Source organism: Astyanax mexicanus, chromosome 12 (genome assembly GCF_023375975.1).
Source record: "Astyanax mexicanus isolate ESR-SI-001 chromosome 12, AstMex3_surface, whole genome shotgun sequence".
In the NCBI taxonomy this organism is placed as follows: Eukaryota; Metazoa; Chordata; class Actinopteri; order Characiformes; family Acestrorhamphidae; genus Astyanax; species Astyanax mexicanus.
Window position 1 is genome coordinate 15,854,966 of NC_064419.1, and position 20,879 is coordinate 15,875,844.

At 40.9% G+C, this 20,879-nt stretch overlaps 1 protein-coding gene across 2 annotated transcripts in view; it reads left to right on the forward strand.

Moving 5' to 3' along the window:
- The window catches only part of LOC103030699 (rasGAP-activating-like protein 1), a 71,613-nt gene extending 52,931 nt beyond the window's left edge, over positions 1-18,682 (forward strand). The window contains exons 12-22 of one of the 2 annotated variants that reach the window (XR_007441421.1): positions 90-202; positions 3,893-4,085; positions 4,934-5,071; positions 7,077-7,221; positions 8,998-9,170; positions 10,287-10,424; positions 10,690-10,825; positions 11,721-11,841; positions 13,115-13,194; positions 14,043-17,827; positions 17,875-18,682. Coding sequence is in view for 1 of the 2 variants with exons in the window: in XM_049485904.1 (XP_049341861.1) it covers positions 90-202; positions 3,893-4,085; positions 4,934-5,071; positions 7,077-7,221; positions 8,998-9,170; positions 10,287-10,424; positions 10,690-10,825; positions 11,721-11,841; positions 13,115-13,194; positions 14,043-14,194 (1,389 nt within the window). In the remaining variant the exon portion in view is untranslated. Of the gene's footprint in view, positions 1-89; positions 203-3,892; positions 4,086-4,933; positions 5,072-7,076; positions 7,222-8,997; positions 9,171-10,286; positions 10,425-10,689; positions 10,826-11,720; positions 11,842-13,114; positions 13,195-14,042 lie in introns of both variants that reach the window. The other variant, XM_049485904.1, reaches the window with a different exon arrangement.
- Positions 18,683-20,879: the final 2,197 nt, after the last annotated feature.

Below are 20,879 nucleotides of genomic sequence, written 5' to 3' on the forward strand. Positions count from 1 at the left end.
ATTGGTATCGCGAATTCTGTAAAGTATGCAATAAAAAAATGATTGTTGTGTGTGTGTGCCTGTGTGTAATTGTTGTATTTTATTGCTAGGCTGTTGGAATGATATATCTGCATGAGGTCTTGAAGCCCATAATTAACCGGATCTTTGAGGAGAAGAAATATATTGAGCTCGACCCCTGCAAGATAGACCTCAACCGCTGCAGGTAAAGAATTCACACATACACATTTGTCTTGCCATACATTGACAAAACCTAACTTTACACTAGCCTAGCCTAGCCTAGCCTGAACCACAACCGTTACCCTGATCTGAAGTAAAACTAAACCATTCCACCCAATTAGTTTGTCGAATTAAAAAATGTTATATTTTTTTAAAGCATCAGAGCATCATATATCTGGCCCTTACAAGTAAAGCAATACAAGCACACACACACACACACTCCTTCTAACACACACACACTAGCTGTATCATAACCTAGCTTGTTTTTAATGCAGGCATAACTCTGGAATAGATATAAACTATAATTACAAAAAAATAAAAATATGTCGGGAGGAACAGTTGCCTAGCAACAAAAGTCTCAGTACTTTGGCATGTTGAAACCTCTGGAGTCTCCTTACACAGGCTGTGCTGCTGAGTAAAGAAATGAGACACAGTTAAGTTTGCATCTTTGTTCTATTCTGTATCTTAGTAGTGTTCCAAAAATGACCCTAAAAATCTAAAGTCAATCGATCTTTTCAACTTATTCTGCCTGATATTAAAATATAATATATAGCCAAAGGCTCACCCAGTGAATTGCAGTGTGGTATTGTGTTAGGATGCTACGCTAATATTATCTTCAGTGGCGTGCACAGACATTTTGGGGGGCAAGTGCTCAGAGGGGAAAAAGGGCACATTTTAGCGCACGTGGAACACTTCATTGTAAAAAAAATACACGCACATGTTGAATAAAATTTGACTTTTATTTGTAACATTCTCTAAACGTAAGTTCACGCATCTAGTGTGGGCGTAGGAGCAGGTTTGATATTGGGGGGGGGGGCACATCTATAATGTAATATAATATAATATAATGTAATCTGCTTATTTGAATAAGCCCATCTTATAGTCTCTTAAAACAACATTTGTGGAACTACCTTTAATCACAAATTGTCACATCCTTGTCTTGTCCCTTGTCAGCCTCCATGTTCTTCCCTTCCTTTGTTTGTATTCAAAGCCATGTGCTCAGAGCACATGGTTCTCCGCTTGTCTCCGCCCATGTCTTTAGTGCTCCCACCTGTTTCTATTTGTAGCTCCGCCCCTTCATCAGTGTTCACAGGTGTTTCCCATTCCCCTTGTGTGTATTTAAGCCTGTGTGTTTGAGCATGTGGTTGTCTGGTCTTGTGTGTGTGTTTCACGCCGGCAGGTTGCTGTTTCTTTGTTTTCTGTTTTATACTTTATTCTATGTCTATTACAGTAGTCCTGTCTCTAAATGTATCTTGTTTTGAGTTTAGTTTTTGTTTGTTTGTTTATTTATAAATAAATGTACCTGCGTTTACGTCCGCCTCACGTCCTCCCTGCTGCTGCTCAACCTGACAGAAGGATCGACCTATAATGGACGCAGCAAACCCTTGGCTCGGGTCCAGGATGGCCATCCCCGTGCCCCCTTAGGCACCGTGGCTCAGGAGACCCCGAGGCACCGAAGCCGGAGGAAGCCTCGGGGTAAGCGCTCTAAAGGGTCCCGCCTGCCGGAAGAAGTACCCTTCATGGGGGAGGATTTTCTTGGGGGGGCGTTACGGGTTGGTGCGGTGAGCCTCTGGTCTCTTCCCGTGTTAGGCAGTAGCCATGAGTACCCGAGGCAGGTGACGCGCAGCCCGTGGGACTACCGTGGTATGTGCACCCAGTAGCGAGGAGGAGGAGGAGCTCTACCCCGCACCAGCCCGTACTCCATTGCCGTGTCCCCCAGGGGCTGTACTCTACCCGGCTCTCGGCCGCACAGCTCCCAAGGCCATCCCGACTCCCATGATGCACGCGCTCCGTGACTCTCGCGGTCGAAACGCCGTGCTCCTGGACTCTCGCGGCCGAGACGCCACGCTCCGTGAAGCCCGCGGCCGAGACGCCGTGCTCCTGGACTCTCGCGGCCGAGACGCCGCGCTCCGTGAAGCCCGCGGTTGAGACGCCGCGCTCCGTGAAGGCCGCGGCCAAGACACCGCGCTCCGTGAAGGCCGCGGCCGAGACACCGCGCTCCGTGAAGCCCGCGGTCGAGACGGAGCGCTCCGTGAAGCCCGCGGTCAAAACACCGCACTCCGTGAAGGCCGCGGCCGAGACACCGCGCTCCGTGAAGCCCGCGGCCGAGACGCCGCGCTCCGTGACTCTCGCGGCCGAGACGCCGCGCTCCGTGACTCTGGAGAGCCCTGTGACTCTCGCGGCTGAAACGCCAAGCTCTGTGATGCCCGCGGCTGAGACGCCATGCTCCGTGACTCCCGTGGCTCATCCGCGCTCCTCAACTCCTGCCACCCCTGAACCTGCATATGCTGCTCCCACGGCCCTGGAACCTGCATATACTGCAGCACCAGCAGCACACGCTGCTCCAGCACCAGCAGCTCCCGCTGCCCCTGTGCCTGCTCCCAGAACGATGTTTGGCCCCAGGCCCCGTGTTTCTAGGCCTGCCCCGAGGCCTCCTGACTTTGCCCCCAGTAATGTGCCCAGGCTAACCCCACAAAGTTTAGCTGGTCCGGGGCACTCTCGTGTTTTTTGTAGCACTCTCTCTCCCTGTCCTAATTCCTATCTCTGTTTATGTCCCTGTACCCGTTTCTGTCTCTGTTCCCGTTCCTGTCACCGTGTTTGTTTCTGTCCCAATTAATGTTTTCATCCCGGTCCCCTTGCCCAGTAATGTCCAGTCCCCATTTCCAGTCTTTTGTCACTTCACCTGTCCAGTCTCCGTCTCCTGTCCAGTCTCCTTTTGTGCCCAGTGTCTAGCCTAGTGTCCAGTCGTTTGTCCCGTCACCTGTCCAGTCCTCGCTCCAGTCTCCGTTCTCTGTTCCGTCTCCTGTTCAGTCCCCGTTCTCTGTTCCATCTCAATCTCCATTTGTGCCCGTTGTCCAGTCTGCATTCCCTGTCCAGTCTCCATCTCCTGTCCAGTCTGTGTCCCAGTTTTTTCCTCTGCCCAAGTCTCAGTTTATGTTTCCATCCTCGTTCCCTGCTCAGCCTCCTCACTGGTGTTCTCTGTCTTAGTCTTGTCTTTTTTTTTTTGTTTGTTTCTACCCTCTCCTGACCGGCTCCTGGGGGTTTGTTTTTTTCGCGCCCCAGGGGTTGCGCGTTAAGGAGGGGGTTCTGTCACATGGTCCCTGTCTATTCTCATGTTTCTGTGTTTATTTACCTTTTCTGGCACTGTATCATGTCTGTTATATCCCCACGTGACCTGTGCTCCTCTGTGTCTCCTGTCTTAGTAGTTTTCCACTCACCTGTGTTCATTTTGTAGCTCTGTCCCTTAGTCCCAGGTGTTTCCTGTTTCCCGTGTGTGTCCACCACTATTTAAAGTCCGTGTTCCCTTCTCTCGTGTCGATCCTTGTACGTTTTTACGTCTGTTAGTGGTCCTCATGTTTTTCTGTTATGCTCAGTCCTGGTTTCCTTGTTAAGTTTATTCCATGTTTATTTTGTGTTCATTTTTGTTAATAAATGTTTGTGTAGTTTGCGTTTGCCCTTAAAGACATGGATGAGCAAGGTTGGTGTGAAAGAATCTGGCCTGCACCAGAGACATTTCAGAGGCCTTCACAGAAAAGCTAAATCTGTTATAGTTGCAGAGGGTGGGCCACTCAAGTTCGTATGTGTGTGAATGCTTTTAGAAATTTAGTGTATATCTTTATAATCTTGTAATATTTAATATGATGATAATTCAATATCGCACTTTCTGTCTCTCCAGGCGTATCTCCTTCAAGGGTTCAGTATCTGAGGCAGAAGTGAGAGAGAGCAGTTTAGGTATGTTACAGATGTATTTAAACAGCATAATGGAGGCCATCGTCAACTCAGTTTCCCAGTGTCCTCCTGCCATGAGAGTCGTCTTCAAGCAGCTCCATAAACGAGTGGAGGAGCAGTTCCCTGAGCCGGAAAATGAGGTAGGCAGTCAGGCGTGTGTTTACTGCAGCTGTGCTCTTATTACACTACCTGTCTAACTGAGGGGTAGTACTCCAGTATTTCCAGCTGTTCTGCTGTTACCTTGTCCTGCATGTGAGATTTATGATGATGAAAAGATGGAGAAAGAAACAGCTGCTTCTCATTTATAGGATGTATTTCATCCAGACCTTGACCACAAATCCACCAGAGCCTCCACTTCTTCCATCCACCCCCCCCCCCCATCATACTGTATTTTTCACACTATATGGTGCAATTAAAACCCTTTAATTTTTCCAAAAATCATCAGTGCGCCTATAATCCTGTGCGCCTTATGTATGAATTCTACCAGTCAGGTTGTAAGAAGCAGTAAAGACACTCCACTGAAGTACAGAGTTATACAGGAGTTTTAGTTTAGTTCTCCAACACCAAGTCTGGAGCAGTATTAGCAGTATTAGCCTGCAGCTAGTGCAGGCGGTTAGTTGCTAATGCTAATGCTGCTGCCCCCAGCCTTAATGAAAATCTGGAAAGCTAAATTAACTGTAAATAAATGGAAGCGCTTTAGTCACCCAAATAAATAGTTTTCAGGAGAGAAATCTGTGTAGATTAACATCCAGCGCCTGTTTTTTTTTTATTACAGTTTTGTTTACTTACTCCAGCAGGTAAAGCTTAGAATTAGAAAGGAAACATGGCGACACCCCTGTTCATTACTAGCATAATGTGCCTTATAATCCAGTGGGCTTTATGTATGAAAATAGTGCGCCTTATTGTGTTAAAAATATGATGATTTTTACATCCATTCTCCAGTCCCAGCCATTTCTCCCTTGACTACCCTGTCTCTCTTTTCCTGCAGGATGTAAAATATTTGGCGATCAGTGGCTTTTTTTTCCTCCGTTTCTTTGCACCTGCCATTCTGACACCCAAACTGTTCCACCTGAGGGACCACCATGCAGACACACGTACCAGCCGAACTCTGTTGTTGCTCGCCAAGGTATTCCTGCGTTTCACATGGTAGTATAATATATAGCCTCTTTTTTGAGAACAGAATCAGGGACTGGCTAGCACTAACACAAACAGTGCACAGTTTTGAATTTAAAGCTTAACTTGGCTTGGCTCACAGACAGTTGCTGGCACATCCCTGAGTAGTTACCAACCAGTAGCAAAAATCTTGAATGCTTAATATCTGACCCAGTCTGTGACTGGGAATCACGTAGAAAGAGAGAAACAAAGTCCAAGAGAGTCCAAAATACATTTCCTGCATGACCAGAGCTGTTAATTGAGAGTCTGACTACTTTCTCTTATATCAGGAAATGACTGTTGAACAGAGGGAGCCCACGAGTGAGTTCTGGGGGTGAATAGAGATATAGAGAATAGAAGTTAAAACCTTGAAAAACTTAAAAATAGATTAGAAAATAGAAAATAGATTAGAAAATAGAGTAGAAAAATTAATTTTACTTTAAAAAAAATTACGTTTTAAGTTCAAAGCAGGATTATGTTATAAAAGCATATTCCAAGCTTTGAGCATCCCTAGTAGCATCCCTGTTCAGTCAAATTGCAAACCTACCAAGTCATATATATATTATAATTAGTGCACGCCCAGAATAAGGTAGCTTTGGGCAACAGACAACACAAAGATGGTAAGTAAGGGAGCGGCTACACCCAATATGCAGATATATGGTACCAGGAACCAATAGGAAAGCTGCATGAACCAACACTGTAGAAAGAGCTAAAAGTTGGTTGAAATCACATTTTTTCATTGGCTCAACAAACATTTTTAAGTTTTCCGATTGAAAACAATTGAGTTGTTCTGGCCGGTGAGTTCACTCAACTTAATAACATTAGTTCTTCTGACTAAACACAGAATTACTTTTTGGAGTGTTGGTGACTCACGCAGCTGAAAGTAATCCCCTTTAGTTTTTTGCTCCTTGTTATTATTAACTGCTATGCGTCGGTTAAAAAGTGTTTAGCCCAATGTGCCCACGGTTTTAAAGTTGTAAAAAGTACTCCAGTCTTTTCTAACTTGCTGCCTATCACTCTACCTCTCTGCATTTTCAAATCTTCACACTTTCATTTTTTTTAACCAATAACTTAAAAACGTAAGTTGAATAAACTTGGGTAAATTTGAATAACTCACAGGAAGTTAAGACAAAAAGTTATTTTAAGTTATTTTTATGTAAAACGAAGGAACTTGAGTTCAATATACTAAACTTGTCATGGCAATTGGAATTGAAAAGAACAAATAAGTTCACATAACTTAATGTGGCTGTAATGTTTTACAGTGTGCCCACAGGACAACTATAGTCTGGACTTTATGCAATAGTGGCAGGAAGAAAACCATTGTTGAAAGAAAGACATAAGAAGTGCAGTTTGCAGTTTACCACAAGCCATGTAAAGACACAGCAAACGTGTGAAAGAAGATGCTGCAATCAGATGAGGCCAAGCCTCCTAAATGCCAAACCTCCTAAATGCAAAGCGGTAAAAAATAACACAGCTCATCATCCTAAACCCACCATTACCACTGTGAAACATGGTGGTGGCAGCATCATGTATTATTTTAGTTCCACTTCACAATTACATGCTACTTTGTGTTAGTCGATCACTTAACATCTTAATACACTATATTTAAGTTTGTGGTCGTAAGGTGACAAAGTGTGACAACGTTCAAGGGATAATACTTGTAACAAAGCTTCGCTAAGCTAAGATGTGGTTTTAGTGCTGTGTAAATTGAATGCTTTTTGAATTGTTAAAATGATATACAACAAAACTTAACATTTTACTGTTTCTCTTCTAAAGTAAGCTGCTAATTTTGGCCATCTTTCACACTTGGCATTAACACAAAGTGCCAAATCCCAAAAAAATCTGTCCCAAATACAGGGGGATTACACAAACATAACTAAAATAGGATTGTCTCTCCTCTGGAAGGAGATGTGTTTTGTGTGCTAAAGATAAGAGCTGTCCGTGGTGCTGATAGTCTCTCTCTGTATGTTTTATCTCAGGCTCTGCAGAGTGTGGGGAATCTTGGGTTGCAGTTGGGACATGGTAAGGAGCAGTGGATGGCACCTCTCCACCCGCTCATCCTCTGCAGTGTGGCATCCATCAAGGACTTTTTGGATAAGCTGATAGATGTGGATCACGACAGTGGTGAGTTGCCATAGCTACACTGTAACAAATTCATGCAAATTTGCGACACTAGTAACTAATAACTAGTAAGGAACAGGGGTGTTGCCATGTTTATCTTCTAAATTAATCAGGTTTTGCCACTGGGTGGCGACCTGTAAAGCTGTGCTAAGCTAGGTAAACAAAACTGTAATTCTTAACAAAAAAAAAAAAACGAAAACATTTCAGACAAGTTAGACAAATCAAACGAGTGCTGGATGTAAATCTACTCAGATTTCTCTCCTGAAAACTGTTTATTCAGGTGAATAAAGCACTTTTGTTTATTTACAGTAAGCTTAGATTTCCAGATTTTAATTACAGCTGAAGCAGACTACACTCTGATATGCTCACCTCAGAACGGCAAAAGAGCTAGCACTGTGGTTAGCGGCTAATGCTGCTCCAGCAGAGCTGTCCAGTGTCAGCAGCAGGGTACAGGCAGATAATACTCCCCTCTGGATGGCCAAAGAGCTAGTGCTTAGCACAGTTAGCAGCTAAATGCTAATACTGCTGGAGAACTTAACTGAAACTCCTGTATAACTCTGTACATTAAGCGGATAAGCTTTACTGCTCCTTATAACATGGCTGGTAAAATTCATACATAATGTGCACCAGATTAAAAGGCGCACTGACAATTTTTGGGAAAATTAAAAGATTTTAAGTGCCTTATAGTGCGAATAATATGGTACTCCATTCTTTATTTAATTTATTGTATACATTGTAAATTAATATTAAAGACATGAACACAATTAAGTGACACATATGGAATTACATAGTAAACAGTAAAAAAAGAAAAGTGTTAATCCTCCACAATCTCCTGATCTAAACCTGATGAACTGAGTTGGTGATTTGAGGTGATTTAATTGGGATGAGCAGCAACTATTGTTCAGCACCTCCAGAAACTCCTTCAAGATGCTGAGAAAACTATTCCAGGTGACTCTCCCTCATGAAGACACAGATTAAAATACCAAGAGTGTGCAGATCTGTCCTCAAAGATAAATGAGGCTACTTTTTGTTTACTTAATAATTCCCTGTTTAGCTTTAAAGTCTTCAATATTAAATTTACATGTACAAAAAAATCATAAAAAGAGATGAGAAGGGGTGTGTCCAAACTTTTGACTGGTAACCCATATCTGCCGTCAGGCAGTGTAAGAGACATTATTCTAAATACAGTTTAAATATTTAATGACTACACTGGTGAATATCTTACATCAGCACTGTGTTCACTGGTGCATGCTTAATGAGTTCTCTTGCACTTGTGCTGGTGTGTTTACATGTCTGTGTTTGTGTGTGTGTGTGTGTGTGTGTGTGTGTGTGTGTGTGTGTGTGTGTGTTTATGTGTGTGTGTTTATGTGTGTGTGTTTATGTGTGTGTGTTTATGTGTGTGTGTTTATGTGTGTGTGTGTGTGTGTGTGTGTGTGTGTGTGTGTGTGTGCCCATATTATAAGATGGCACCATCCTGAACTATAGACAAGAAAAGGAAAATAAAGGCATTTTAAGTAAGAAAATGTAATTCTCTTCTGTGGCCTGTCAGGCATGACCACAGCCCCACCTAGTGTCTATTTAGCAGCAGTGCATATTAATTCTTGTTCATGCTGGAAAACCACACACATTTATCTTTAGCAAAAAATTAATGACATACAAAGAATAATGATATTAATAACAATGAACTCAAATACAAAATATAACATTGCATTTCCCTGTTTCTCTCTCTCTCTCTCTCTCTCTTTCTCTCTCTCTCTTTCTTTCTCTCTCTCTCTGCAGGGTGTGATGTTCCTCAGCGTGCCGTGTATTTGCCGTCAGTAACAGTGAAAGAGGGTTTTCTTCAGAAACACAAAGCTGAAGGACCACAACTCCTCAAACGCTTCGCCTTTAAGAAACGCTATTTTTGGCTCAGCTCAGAGACGCTGTCCTACGCCAAAACTCCTGACTGGCAGGTGGGACACGAGCACGCACACACACACACACACATACGCTTTTCATATGTATCTTTGCATACAATATATAACAAACACTATATGAGTAAAAGTATTGTGGCATCTAATTATTCTTAAATTCTTTCCAAAAATAATTTCCATTATTATCCTTCCACCAGTATTCCAAAATGCTGCACTTTTAGCTGATGATCCCAGTAGGCTTGTGATAGAGGCATAGGGTTGCCCATGCAAAAAATGACTAATTTTACACAGAGACTCAAAAGAACTCGGGCCCTATTTTAGTGACCTATAGTGCACCGGTCAATTGCGGCTTGTGCACCTTTGTGAATATTCAGAGGGAACATTTTAAAACATCACGTTGCTCTATTTTTGCTCCACTCACCATTCTGCTCTACCCAGCATCGGGTGGTCCTGATGATTTGGTGTGTTTGCTTTATGAATGAGAACACATTTAGTAAAGGGGCTGATTAGCATTTTGGGCCTTTTGATGTCTGAAGACAGAGGAAGTGAGAGGAGAGTATAGGGAAGAGAGGGAGGCAGTAAGAGATCAGTAGCTGATGGGAGAGAGAGAGAGACAGAGAGAGAGCTATGAAGCTTGGTGAAGAGAGGAACAGATGTAAACGCAGATAATATTAATTTAATTAAGCAAACAAGATGAATACAAAAAAAACACACAAAAAAAAATAATAAACAAGACAAAAGAAAGTACATTGCAAAGACCAGACTTAAAGAAAACAAGATTGATTAAACAAAACTAAGAACAAAACAAGAAACAGAAGAACTGAGGCCAGACTAGGAGCAGGAAAACACAAACCTGGCTAGGAGTACACAAATACATAAATAAAACAACGCACACAAAGATACAAGAATATACTATGGATACAAAAATACAAACACACTAACTAGCCATGGAGAACACCGGTAAAAGAAAGACTCCACAAGGAACACTCCAAGGATGAGGAACACCTGGGGAAGGAATCAAGGGGGCAGGGTTACAGACAAGACGAGACGAACTATTTACACGTCTGACTTTGATGAAGATTAACAGGTTTCTGGAGTGTTGTGCGTGTCCTTGTAAGTGTCCATTGTACAGGGTGTGTGTGTTTGATTCTATAGGCACGCTCCTCTATTCCGGTTCGGTGTGTTTGTGCAGTGGAGAGAGTAGATGAAAATGCCTTTCAGCTCCAGAACGTCATGCAGGTTATAACCCAAGACCCAGAGAGCAAACTGCACATCACATACCTGCAGTGCAAGGTGCAGTACTATAAATAACAAACACTGCACACATATACACAAACACACATACACATATATATATATATATATATATATATACATGCACTGAAATGAACACACACACACAGCTGTATTGTGTTTACAATAAACCCATATATGGCCTCTGTATATGTAATTCACTTCTTCACTATTATATCATTTATTCCATAACAGTAAGCTCATTATACTTATGAGCTATTATTAGTATCATATCAGTTAACATTGTGTTTCCTGCTTGTGGCAGAATGTGAATGAGCTTAATCAGTGGCTGTCAGCTATACGGAAGGCCAGCATCTACAACGAGCACATGCTGCCCTCCTTCCACCCGGGAGCCCACCGCGGAAACAAATGGACCTGCTGCTTACAGACAGACCGCACAGGTGTGTGTGTGTGTGTGTGTGCATGTGTGTATTCTTCTGAATACACTTTTTTTACAGTGTCTGCGTCAGTCTCTTTCACGTCAGTCTCTGAATAGCAGCATTATGGTATTTCCTCCTGTGCTGTTTAACTGGGTGCTCACTTAATCATCTTTACTGAGCTTCAGTACAGCTAACAGCAGCACAGCTAATGTGTGCGGACATTGCTCCAGCATAAACTAAAGGCTAGCGTGTGTAGGGAACGTGGCGTCACACCATAGGTTAATACTTTATACTCATGTGTTATCTTGCATGCTTCTTGCAGCGCTTCAGCTGCTTACTGCTGCACAGAGCTCCGTGTGTGATCCTTCCACAGCACTGATTACAGTAGTTCAGCTACAGCAGCTGCATTCAGACAGAGGAGCAGTTTTTACACAGCAGAGCTTTATGATCTTTATGATCAGCACATCTCTGAAAAACACAGTAAAATAATAACGCTAACTGAGCTTCATTCTGGAAGAGAGAAAAGGCATCATGTTCCTCACTCAATCACACATTGTGCTTATTCTAAATTAAACTACTCACCAACAACACAGTCCACACTCGTAATACTCTAAGTAAATGCTGAATAAATTAATGCTAAACTGAACTAGAGTGAACGCTGGCCTGAACGGTGGGTCAGTCCCGTTTAGTTTCACTCTGATTTTATGGATTTCCTGGATTTCCCATTGTAGCTAACAAGTAGTGAAAGCTTATACCTTATCAATTAGCACTAGAGCTGTGAGACATGCTGTTATCTAAATGTAAATGAATTATAATACTTAACATAAGTACTTTATATATTATATCAGATATTGTATCATCCAGCTGTTACATTCTGACCCGCATTCAATGTAAACTTTCTCTCTCTCTCTCTCAGCACTGGGCTGCAGTCGTACTCACTCTGCCGTGACTCTGGGAGACTGGAGTGATCCGTTAGACCCGGACGCTGAGGCTCAGACTATTTATAAAGAACTGCTGCAGGGCAGAGAAAAACTCAGGTGTGTGTCTGTCATTGTGATCCACAATATGTCAGGAGATAAAAGGATTTAGCATGATAAGCAGTAAACATGTCAAAAGTCATCAGTTCTTTTTTCTCTCTGTATTTTTTGACCCAGTGTTTTCTGCTTTTCTGTACACATCTATACCAAAATGTGCTAATATTATTAAAGACTACTACTATATTTGTGTATCATTTTCATACCTTAATTCTAAAGTTTAACTACAAACATAACATCAGTAAACGTTCAGGGTTTTTTGTTTGTCACATGTTTGACTTTATACAGTAGCAGTCAAAGGTTTTACACTGTAAATGTAATATTACTAGCTATACCGAAATACATTTAGCTTTGAGGACAGATCTGCACACTCTTGGTATTTTAATCTCAGTGTCTTCATGAGGGAGAGTCACCTGGAATAGTTTTTTTCAGCGTCTTGAAGGAAGGAGTTTCTGGAGGTGCTGAACAATAGTTGCTGCTTTTCCTTTACGCTGTGAAGCTCCAGCTCATCCCAATTAAATCACCTCAAATCAGCATCTTAGTTCATCAGGTTTAGATCAGGGGATTAACGTGGAGCACAAACACTTTTTTACTGTTTACTACATAATGCCATATGTGTTCCTTAATAGTTTTCATGTATTTGATATTAATCCACAATGTAGAAAATAAATTAAGTAATTAAGTAATAAATAAAAACATTAAATGAGAAAGTGTGTACAAACTGTTGTTGTTGCACTGTTGCAATGCTTCAGTTGACCACTAGATGTCTGTACTGGAGTTCAGTTCTGGATGAGTTTTGGATGGAGACCTCTGTTTTAAAGCTCAGGCTGATCTGATTTTTTCAAGATGACTTGATAAACCAATAAGAGCAGATTGGCTGAATACATGATTATACATGATAATTCATATATAAGATAACATACGATAATCCTTTATTATTACCACAACAGGGAAATTTACAATGTTACAGCAGCACAGTACAGCAGTGTCAGGGACTATACAAACAATACATGTATAATACAAGAGAATATAAAAATGAATGAAAATATGAATTTAGAAACCTAAGATTAATGTGAGCATGGTGAGCAGGGATATTTCACTTGAGTGATGCTACACTGGTGATTTGAGATACTGCACTAGAGCATAATAATATATAAAGTGCTTTATTGCACAGTAGAATATAGTATATAATTAGATTAAATCAAATATAAGATTGATAAAGTTTTGTTAGTGACCTCTTTTTGTTATTGATCTGATTTCTTCATTCCAAAAACAGGAAACAGTATCTGGAGACACAGGAGACAGAAGCAGCCACACCAGAAGAGAGCAGCACGGTGAAGCCCAGAAAACCCTCAGGTCTGAGAGAGCACAGAAAGTGCAGCTATACAAGCACACACACACACACATACACACACAGTATGCGGAGTTGTGTATACACTGTTCAAGCACAACATTATAACCACCTGCTTGTTTCTACACCCTTTTTCTGTTTCTTTAGCTCCATTGATCTATTCTATAATTACAGACTGTAGTCCTGTACCTCCCTCTTTCACCCTGTTCTTCAATGCTATTGTTATTATTTGGGGGTGGGTCCAGCAGGTGGTCATACTGTTAAGCTTGATGGGTGCATGTCCTATGTGCAGTTTACAGTGTACCGTATACTGTAATGTGTAATGTGTGATTATATTTCCAAATGTTTGGGCACCTAAGCATGGCAAGCAATTTTACACATACAATTGAGGCTGGATTTGGTTCAGGACTGAATCAGATTCATTTTTTTTTTGTTCTTTTATATCTGACTCAGCGTTTTCTGCTTTAGTACACATCATACCAAAATATTATTACGTGTGACCACTTATTTATAATAATATTTATAGCCTAACTCTATAACTATAACAATAACCTCAATAACCAGACATTTTTTATTATATATATATTTTTAATAAAATGTAGCTTCTGTATAACTAGGGCTGTCAATCAATAAACTAATGAAACAGTATTTACTCTAATTTGTAATACTGTAATAATGGATTTTTAAATGTAACATAATAGAATGTAAGGGTTATTACAGTATGGTTTTATTTGTATTCAAATATCTTTGTTCAGTTGTAGCTTTGTAAGTATCTGAATATGTACAAAACACACATTTAAAAGCTCTGTCCTCTCTAACCCTCTCCTATTCTGTTTAATTCTCTCTCTCTCAGATCGGGACGGGCTGGCTGTGCCGGGGCGTAATGAGCGAGCGCGGGCGGTAGCGGCTCGGCTGCTGGACGTGGTTATGGATTTGGAACGTGCGCATGCCTCCTTCCAGCACAGAGAAACAGAAGAGGCCAGCAGCCTGATCCTGCCTTCATAGAGTGCACTAAACACACGCCCCTTAAAACGGTCCGCCCCTTAAAACCCAAACCCTGCCCCTAAAACACATGTCCCGCCCCTTAAAACACACACATCACCTTTAAAACTCAAACCCTGCCCTTAAAACACACACCCCACCCTTAAAACACACACAGCGCCCTTAAAACACACACAACACCCTTAAAACTCAAACCCCGCCACTTAAAACACACACTCCGCCCTTAAAACACACACAACACCCTTAAAACTCAAACCCCGCCACTTAAAACACACACTCCGCCCTTAAAACACACACAACACCCTTAAAACTCAAACCCCGCCACTTAAAACACACACTCCGCCCTTAAAACACACACAACACCCTTAAAACTCAAACCCCGCCCCTTAAAACACACACCCTGCCCTGAAAACACACACAGCGCCCTCAAAACACAGACACTGCCCTTAAACACAATGTAAGGTATTTAAAACACAAACCCCACCCTTAAAACACATGACCCACCCCTTAAAACACACACACAACACCTTTAAAACTCAAACCCCGCCCTTAAGACACACACCCCGCCCTTAAAACACACACAACACCACTAAAACTCAAACCGCGCCCTTAAGACACACACCCCGCCCTTAAAACTCAAACCCCGCCCTTAAAACTCAAACCCCGCCCTTAAAACACACACAGCGCCCTTAAACACACACTGCCCTTAAACACACACTGCCCTTAAACACACCCTCCATACAGCCTGAAACTGCTTTACAGTAATAAAATAAAGGGGCTTTAGAGGGTTCTTTGAGCAATGCCACAGAAACATTATTCATATCAAATATCACTCACACACACACACACACACACACACCCGATGCTTTTCTCCTAAAGCTTTCTGTTAAACCTTAACTTTAGCACAATAAAAGATTTAATTTAAATAAGCGTTAAAAAATACCCTGAGATATTATACATATTTTATTTAAGTATAAAAGGTTCTAGTCTCTAGGGACACCACAGTATACTATTATTTTTGTGTCCCTTCTAAAACACAGTGAAATTCCAAAATTTAGTTTTTAAAATCATAATTTAAATCATGATTCATTACATAATGTTTATAACAATGTTATATAAAGTGAATAACAACAAAAAGGTAAACATTCATTACATTAATTCTATTATTTACATTTAAGGATCCATTAATAAAAGTTCTAAGAAGATGAAGATAATCATGATTAATCACAAATTATTGCGTCTGCATTGCTCGTAGGAAAGCCCCTTTGCCACCTTAATGAGGAGATCTACGCAGGTGCAGTGGCCAGAACAAGCCCGAAAAAAAAGTTTATTAAGTTACAAGTTTTTTTTTAAATAGATTTTATCAGTGGTGTATAATATGTTGTTCAAATGGTAATTAATATTTGGTATTTGGTATTTTGGTCTCTTTCAAGTGTAAGGACTTTGGTTAGAGAGCACATTACCTTGCAATGCCTGCTGGGGATTGTAGTGCAGCGCATTGAGAAACAGGCTAATATTAATAGAATACCAAAATCATTTTGCAGGCCACATCCATATCTTTATTATAAACATGCTTCCTTGTGGAAGAAAAAGTGTTTTTTCTATGGTGTCACTCAAAGAACTGTTTAAAGAACCTTTATGTTTATTGTATATTATACACTCGACACACAGTCAGGACACTTAGCCTAGTACCCTTTTCCTACTGTCAGCCCTTCCTCACATCATGCAGCCCTTCCTGAACATTCCTATTAGGACGTTTTTGTCCCATTAATAGACAATTATGCAATCTTTGAAAAATCAATGAAAAGCTGTTTTATGAAAATTGTCAAGCTTTTAAATCAGACAAATGACATTTACAAAGTATCACTTGACTTTTTTCTATGTATTTGTATTTTGAATGACTTGAATTGACGCTTTGTGTTGATTTTATAGCCAGCAGCCAAACTGTAGCTTTTAAAAACGAGAATGTGTGTATTTGTATATTCATGTATAAAACAGTCTGCATGACGAGATGCTTTATGACAGCACCTGCATACATTAAAACCTATGTATTTACACAAGCTCGCACCAGAAGTATCATCCCAGCTAACAGAGAACGTTATAAGAACGTTTAGCAACGTTCTAAAAAGGTACTGAAAAGGTTATCCTGTAACATAATGTGACATAATAATGGTTTGCATTACAACATTATAAGAATGTACCCAGCTAGATGAATACTAACACTATGGAAGTGTTAAAATAACTTTTTTAAAACTAAAAATGAAAACATTGACACAATTGAGGTTGCAGCGACGTTGACAGAACATTTAACAATGTAAAAAAAAAACTTTCTGAAAACGTGACAGATTGAATGTTCAAACAATGTTAACTGTTAAATTCAGAAAATGTTCTTTTAACAAGACCTGTTAGCTGGGATGCCCGCTTTTGGGTTGCCACCATGTTTACTAAGTAGATGAGTTCATGATTACAGTGGCTGACTGAGGCGCAGATTATGGTGCAAATTCTCCAGTTTGGCTAAATATATATATATATATATTTTTTTTTTTAATGAATAGCGTTACCATTCTTCTATTTCTAAACATAGGATATACAGTATGTCACAAAAGTGGGTACACTTTTTACATTTTTGTATATATTTTATGGGACAACACTGAAGATGACACTTTGACACATTGTAAAGTGGCCAGTGTAGAGCTTAACAGTGTAACAGTATAAATTGGCTCAATAACTCAACTCACAGTTATTAATGTCTAAACAATTGGACACAAAAGTGACTACAGTCCTGGGTAAAAATTGACAAATTTTGCCCAAAGTGTCAATATTTTGTGTGGCCACCATTCTTTTTCAGCATTGCCTTAACTTCTTGGTTTGTAGTTCACCAGAGCGTCACATGTTGCAACTGGAATCCTCTTCCACTCTTTCATAATGACATCACAAAACTGGTGGATTTTAGAAACCTTCTACTTGAGGATGCCCAACAGATGCTCAATAGGGTTTAGGTCTTAAAACATACCTTGAGTTTCTTTAGCAAGGCAGTGTGATTGAAGTCGTCATCATGTTGGAACACTGCCCTGGGGCCCAGTTTCTAAAGGGACGGGATCATGCTCTGCTTCAGTATTTCACAGTCCATATTGGAGTTCATGGTTCCCTCAATGAACTGTAGCTCCCCAACACCCCCAGACCATGACACTCCCACCACCATGCTTGACTGTAGGCATGACACACTTATCTTTGTACTCCTCACCTGATTGCCACCACACATGTTTAAGACCATCTAAACCAAACAAATTAATCTTGGTCTCCTCAGACCACAGGACATGGTTCCATGTCCATGTAATCCATGCTCTAGGGCTGCTTGTCTTCAGCAAAATGTGTCAGACTTTCTTGTGCATCAGCTTCAGAAGAGGCTGACTTCTAGGACCATGCCATGAAGACATAGTTGATGCAGTGTGCTGCGTATGGTCTGAGCGCTGACAGACCATATTATTATTATATTATTTTATTTATATTTTTTTCCCCATTTTCTCCCCACTTTACATGGCCTAGTACCCAATCCACTCATAATAACTCCCCCTATCATTCGTGATGCCCCAACACCAGGAGAGTGATAACCAGCACATGCCTCCTCCGACACATGTAAAATCAATCAGCCACCGCCTCTTTTTGAACTGCTGCTGATGCAGCATTACCAAGTAGCATCACAATGTGCTCGGAGGGAAGCGCAGCGACTCGGTTCTGATACATCAGCTCACAGACACAGCCTTGTGATATTTGGAGTTATGTGTGGGGAGAGTGCTATCTACTGTACCTACCCAGAGAGAACAAGGCCAAATGTGCTCTCTCAGGGCTCCTCTGGCAGCTGATGGCAAGCTACATGAACAGGATTCGAACCTGCTCTCCATTCACACCTGAGACCTTGTAACATTAAATAGTCAAATGACACCAGGGAGGAAAAATAGCTAATTATGGCCATTTTCACAGGGGTGTTTGTTAAACAAGCTGGACAATTTTACATCAAAGTGTCATATATTTAGCATTGATCATGAAAAGGTTTATTAAAAATATTTACAGAAATGTGAGGGGTGTACTCACTTTTGTGAGATACTGTATGTATGTGTTTGGGTACATTTAAAAAAAATTGCTTTCATTTGTTTTAAATTGTATTGTATAGGAACACGCTACACAGTCGATCTGATGATTGCACTGGAAGAAACATATCGCATTTCATTTGTAGCGATCATTGTGACACAGGTTCCCGTGTCCTGCTGATGCGCTGGCTATATTTGCCGTTGCTATGGGCGTATCCAGGCTGCGCTGTATCCAGGTTACAGGTATAACCTTAAATCAGGGCGGCCGCTGTAGAGATGCTATTCGGTGGAGCATGGCTGCCTGAGTGGCTTTAGCTTGTGAAGTTGGTGGATGTTTTTTTTTAAATAAATGTTTTTATTGTGTTTTTTTATGTTTGTAATATATAGCTGTAGGGCTGTTATTGTTTTAGGGCTGAAAGTTGTTGGTTGATGTGCACACTTTGGTCATGGAAATCACTTCCAACAATATGTATTTGAGCATGATTGTTTCTTTATCTAACAGAATAGCCTTATCACTGACAGGTTTGCAAAGTGCCAGTTACGGTTTTTGGGTTTTGTTCGTTAAGGTGTGAGAAAGAAATTCTATTTGGGATGGGTGTTGCATGCCAAACTGTTCTGTTGGCAACTGTTTTGATTTTTTTGCCAAATTATATTTATATTCAGATTTTGATTCAGACAAATGTTTCTGTGTAGTAAATGCTTTTGTTGGTTTAATACACGTTTGACAAAAAAAGCCCTTTGTGTGTTTTGGTCTTATTGAGTGCAAATCAATCGGTATAAATCACTACGAAAGAATCAATTCTCTCTCTCCCCTTTACACACACACACACACACACATACATAAATACGCCCTAAAGCAGAGAAGATCAATCCAGATCATCCACTGAGACTATCACACAGCCCAGCCCTGCAGGGGGTCGGAGGCTGTATTTTAAATGAATGCATTTCTACTGATAAACGGCGTCTTCTTCTGGAAGCAGGATCGTAAATGATCAGTTAAAACATGAAGAGGAATAATTTATTCCAGCTGCCGCTCTGCTGACTTCACACGTCGACCACAGCTCAGCTGCACTGCTGCCCAGAGGAAGACACAGAAAACAAGAGAGAACAAAATAAAACAAAGAGCATAAACATAGTCAATGTGTAATGATCACATAGTACTAAATTTGTTAAACTATAAGGCACACTATTAATAAACATCTATTTTCTGGTCTATTTTCATACATAAGGCACATTGTAAGGTTCATTATAGTTAGGAATAGGGGTGTCGCAATGTTTTCCTTCTAATTCAGCAGGTCTCGCCGCTGGGTGATTAATTAAAGCTAATTTAAGTAAACAAAACTATAATTCTTAAAAAATAACTTTTTGTAAAGTCAAAAGAGTGCTGGATGTTAATCTACACAGATTAGCAGCAGCAGGCTACAGGCCAATAATACTTACCTTTGAGCGGTGAAAGAGCTAGCGCTTAGCATGATTAGTGGCTAATGCTAATAATGCTCCAGCAGTGCTAGCCGGGGTTAGCAGCAGCCTACAGGCCGATAATACTCACCTCTGAATGGTGAAGGGGCTAGTGCTTAGCACGATTAGCGGCTAATGCTAATAATGCTCCAGCAGTGCTAGCCGGGGTTAGTAGTAGGCTACAGGCCGATAATACTCACCTCTGAAAGGTGAAGGGGCTAGCGCTTAGCACGATTAGCAGCTAATGCTAATAATGCTCCAGTAGTGCTAGCCGGGGTTAGCAGCAGGCTACAGGCTGACAATACTCACCTCTGAATGGTGAAGGGGTTAGCCCTTATCACGGATAGTGGCCAATAATACCTCTGAATGGCGGTTTGTGGCTAATGCTAATACTGCTCCAGTCTCGAGTTTTACTGCTGGAGAGCTAAACTGAAACTCCTGTATAAAGCTGTATTTCAGCAGAGTGGCTTTACTGCTCCTTACAACCTGACTGGTAAAATTCATACATAAGGTGCACCGGATTATAAGGGGCACTGATCAATTTTGGGGAAATTTAAAGGATTTTAAGTGCACCTTATAGTGCAAAAAAAAAAATGGGAAAAAAATGGTATCTAAAATAGGGATAGGCGATGTGTCGTTGAAATAATATCACAATATTTTGGGGTATTTTTCACAATAATGATATTCTTGTTAATATGACAAAACAAAAATATATGTTATAATAATAAAAATGGGACATATTGTACCTCTTTTTTTCTTAAGTTAGAATAGTTATGTGGTCTACACAAAACATGTTCATGAAGATATTTGCACAGAATCCTTCTCACATAAACAGATCTCCCCAGCTCTATTCTTGTCGGTTTAGGACTCTTTCAGTACGAGCTGTTTAAGGGCTCTGTCACTTTTATGCAAACAAGCTGTTGCTGGCCAATTTATGTTTACGCTGAGCGTTTACCATGCAATAGTGTTATCTTGTGCTAAATTGCGAACAAAAACACAAACAAGGGCTGCGTCCAGAAACTTTTGCTACTCCTCCTCTCCTACTCCTCCTTTCCTACTCCTCCTCTCCTACCCCGGAAGAAGGTGGAGGAATCGAGGAGAGGAGAGGAGGAGGAGGAATGGAGGGAAGGAGCTGTAATTGG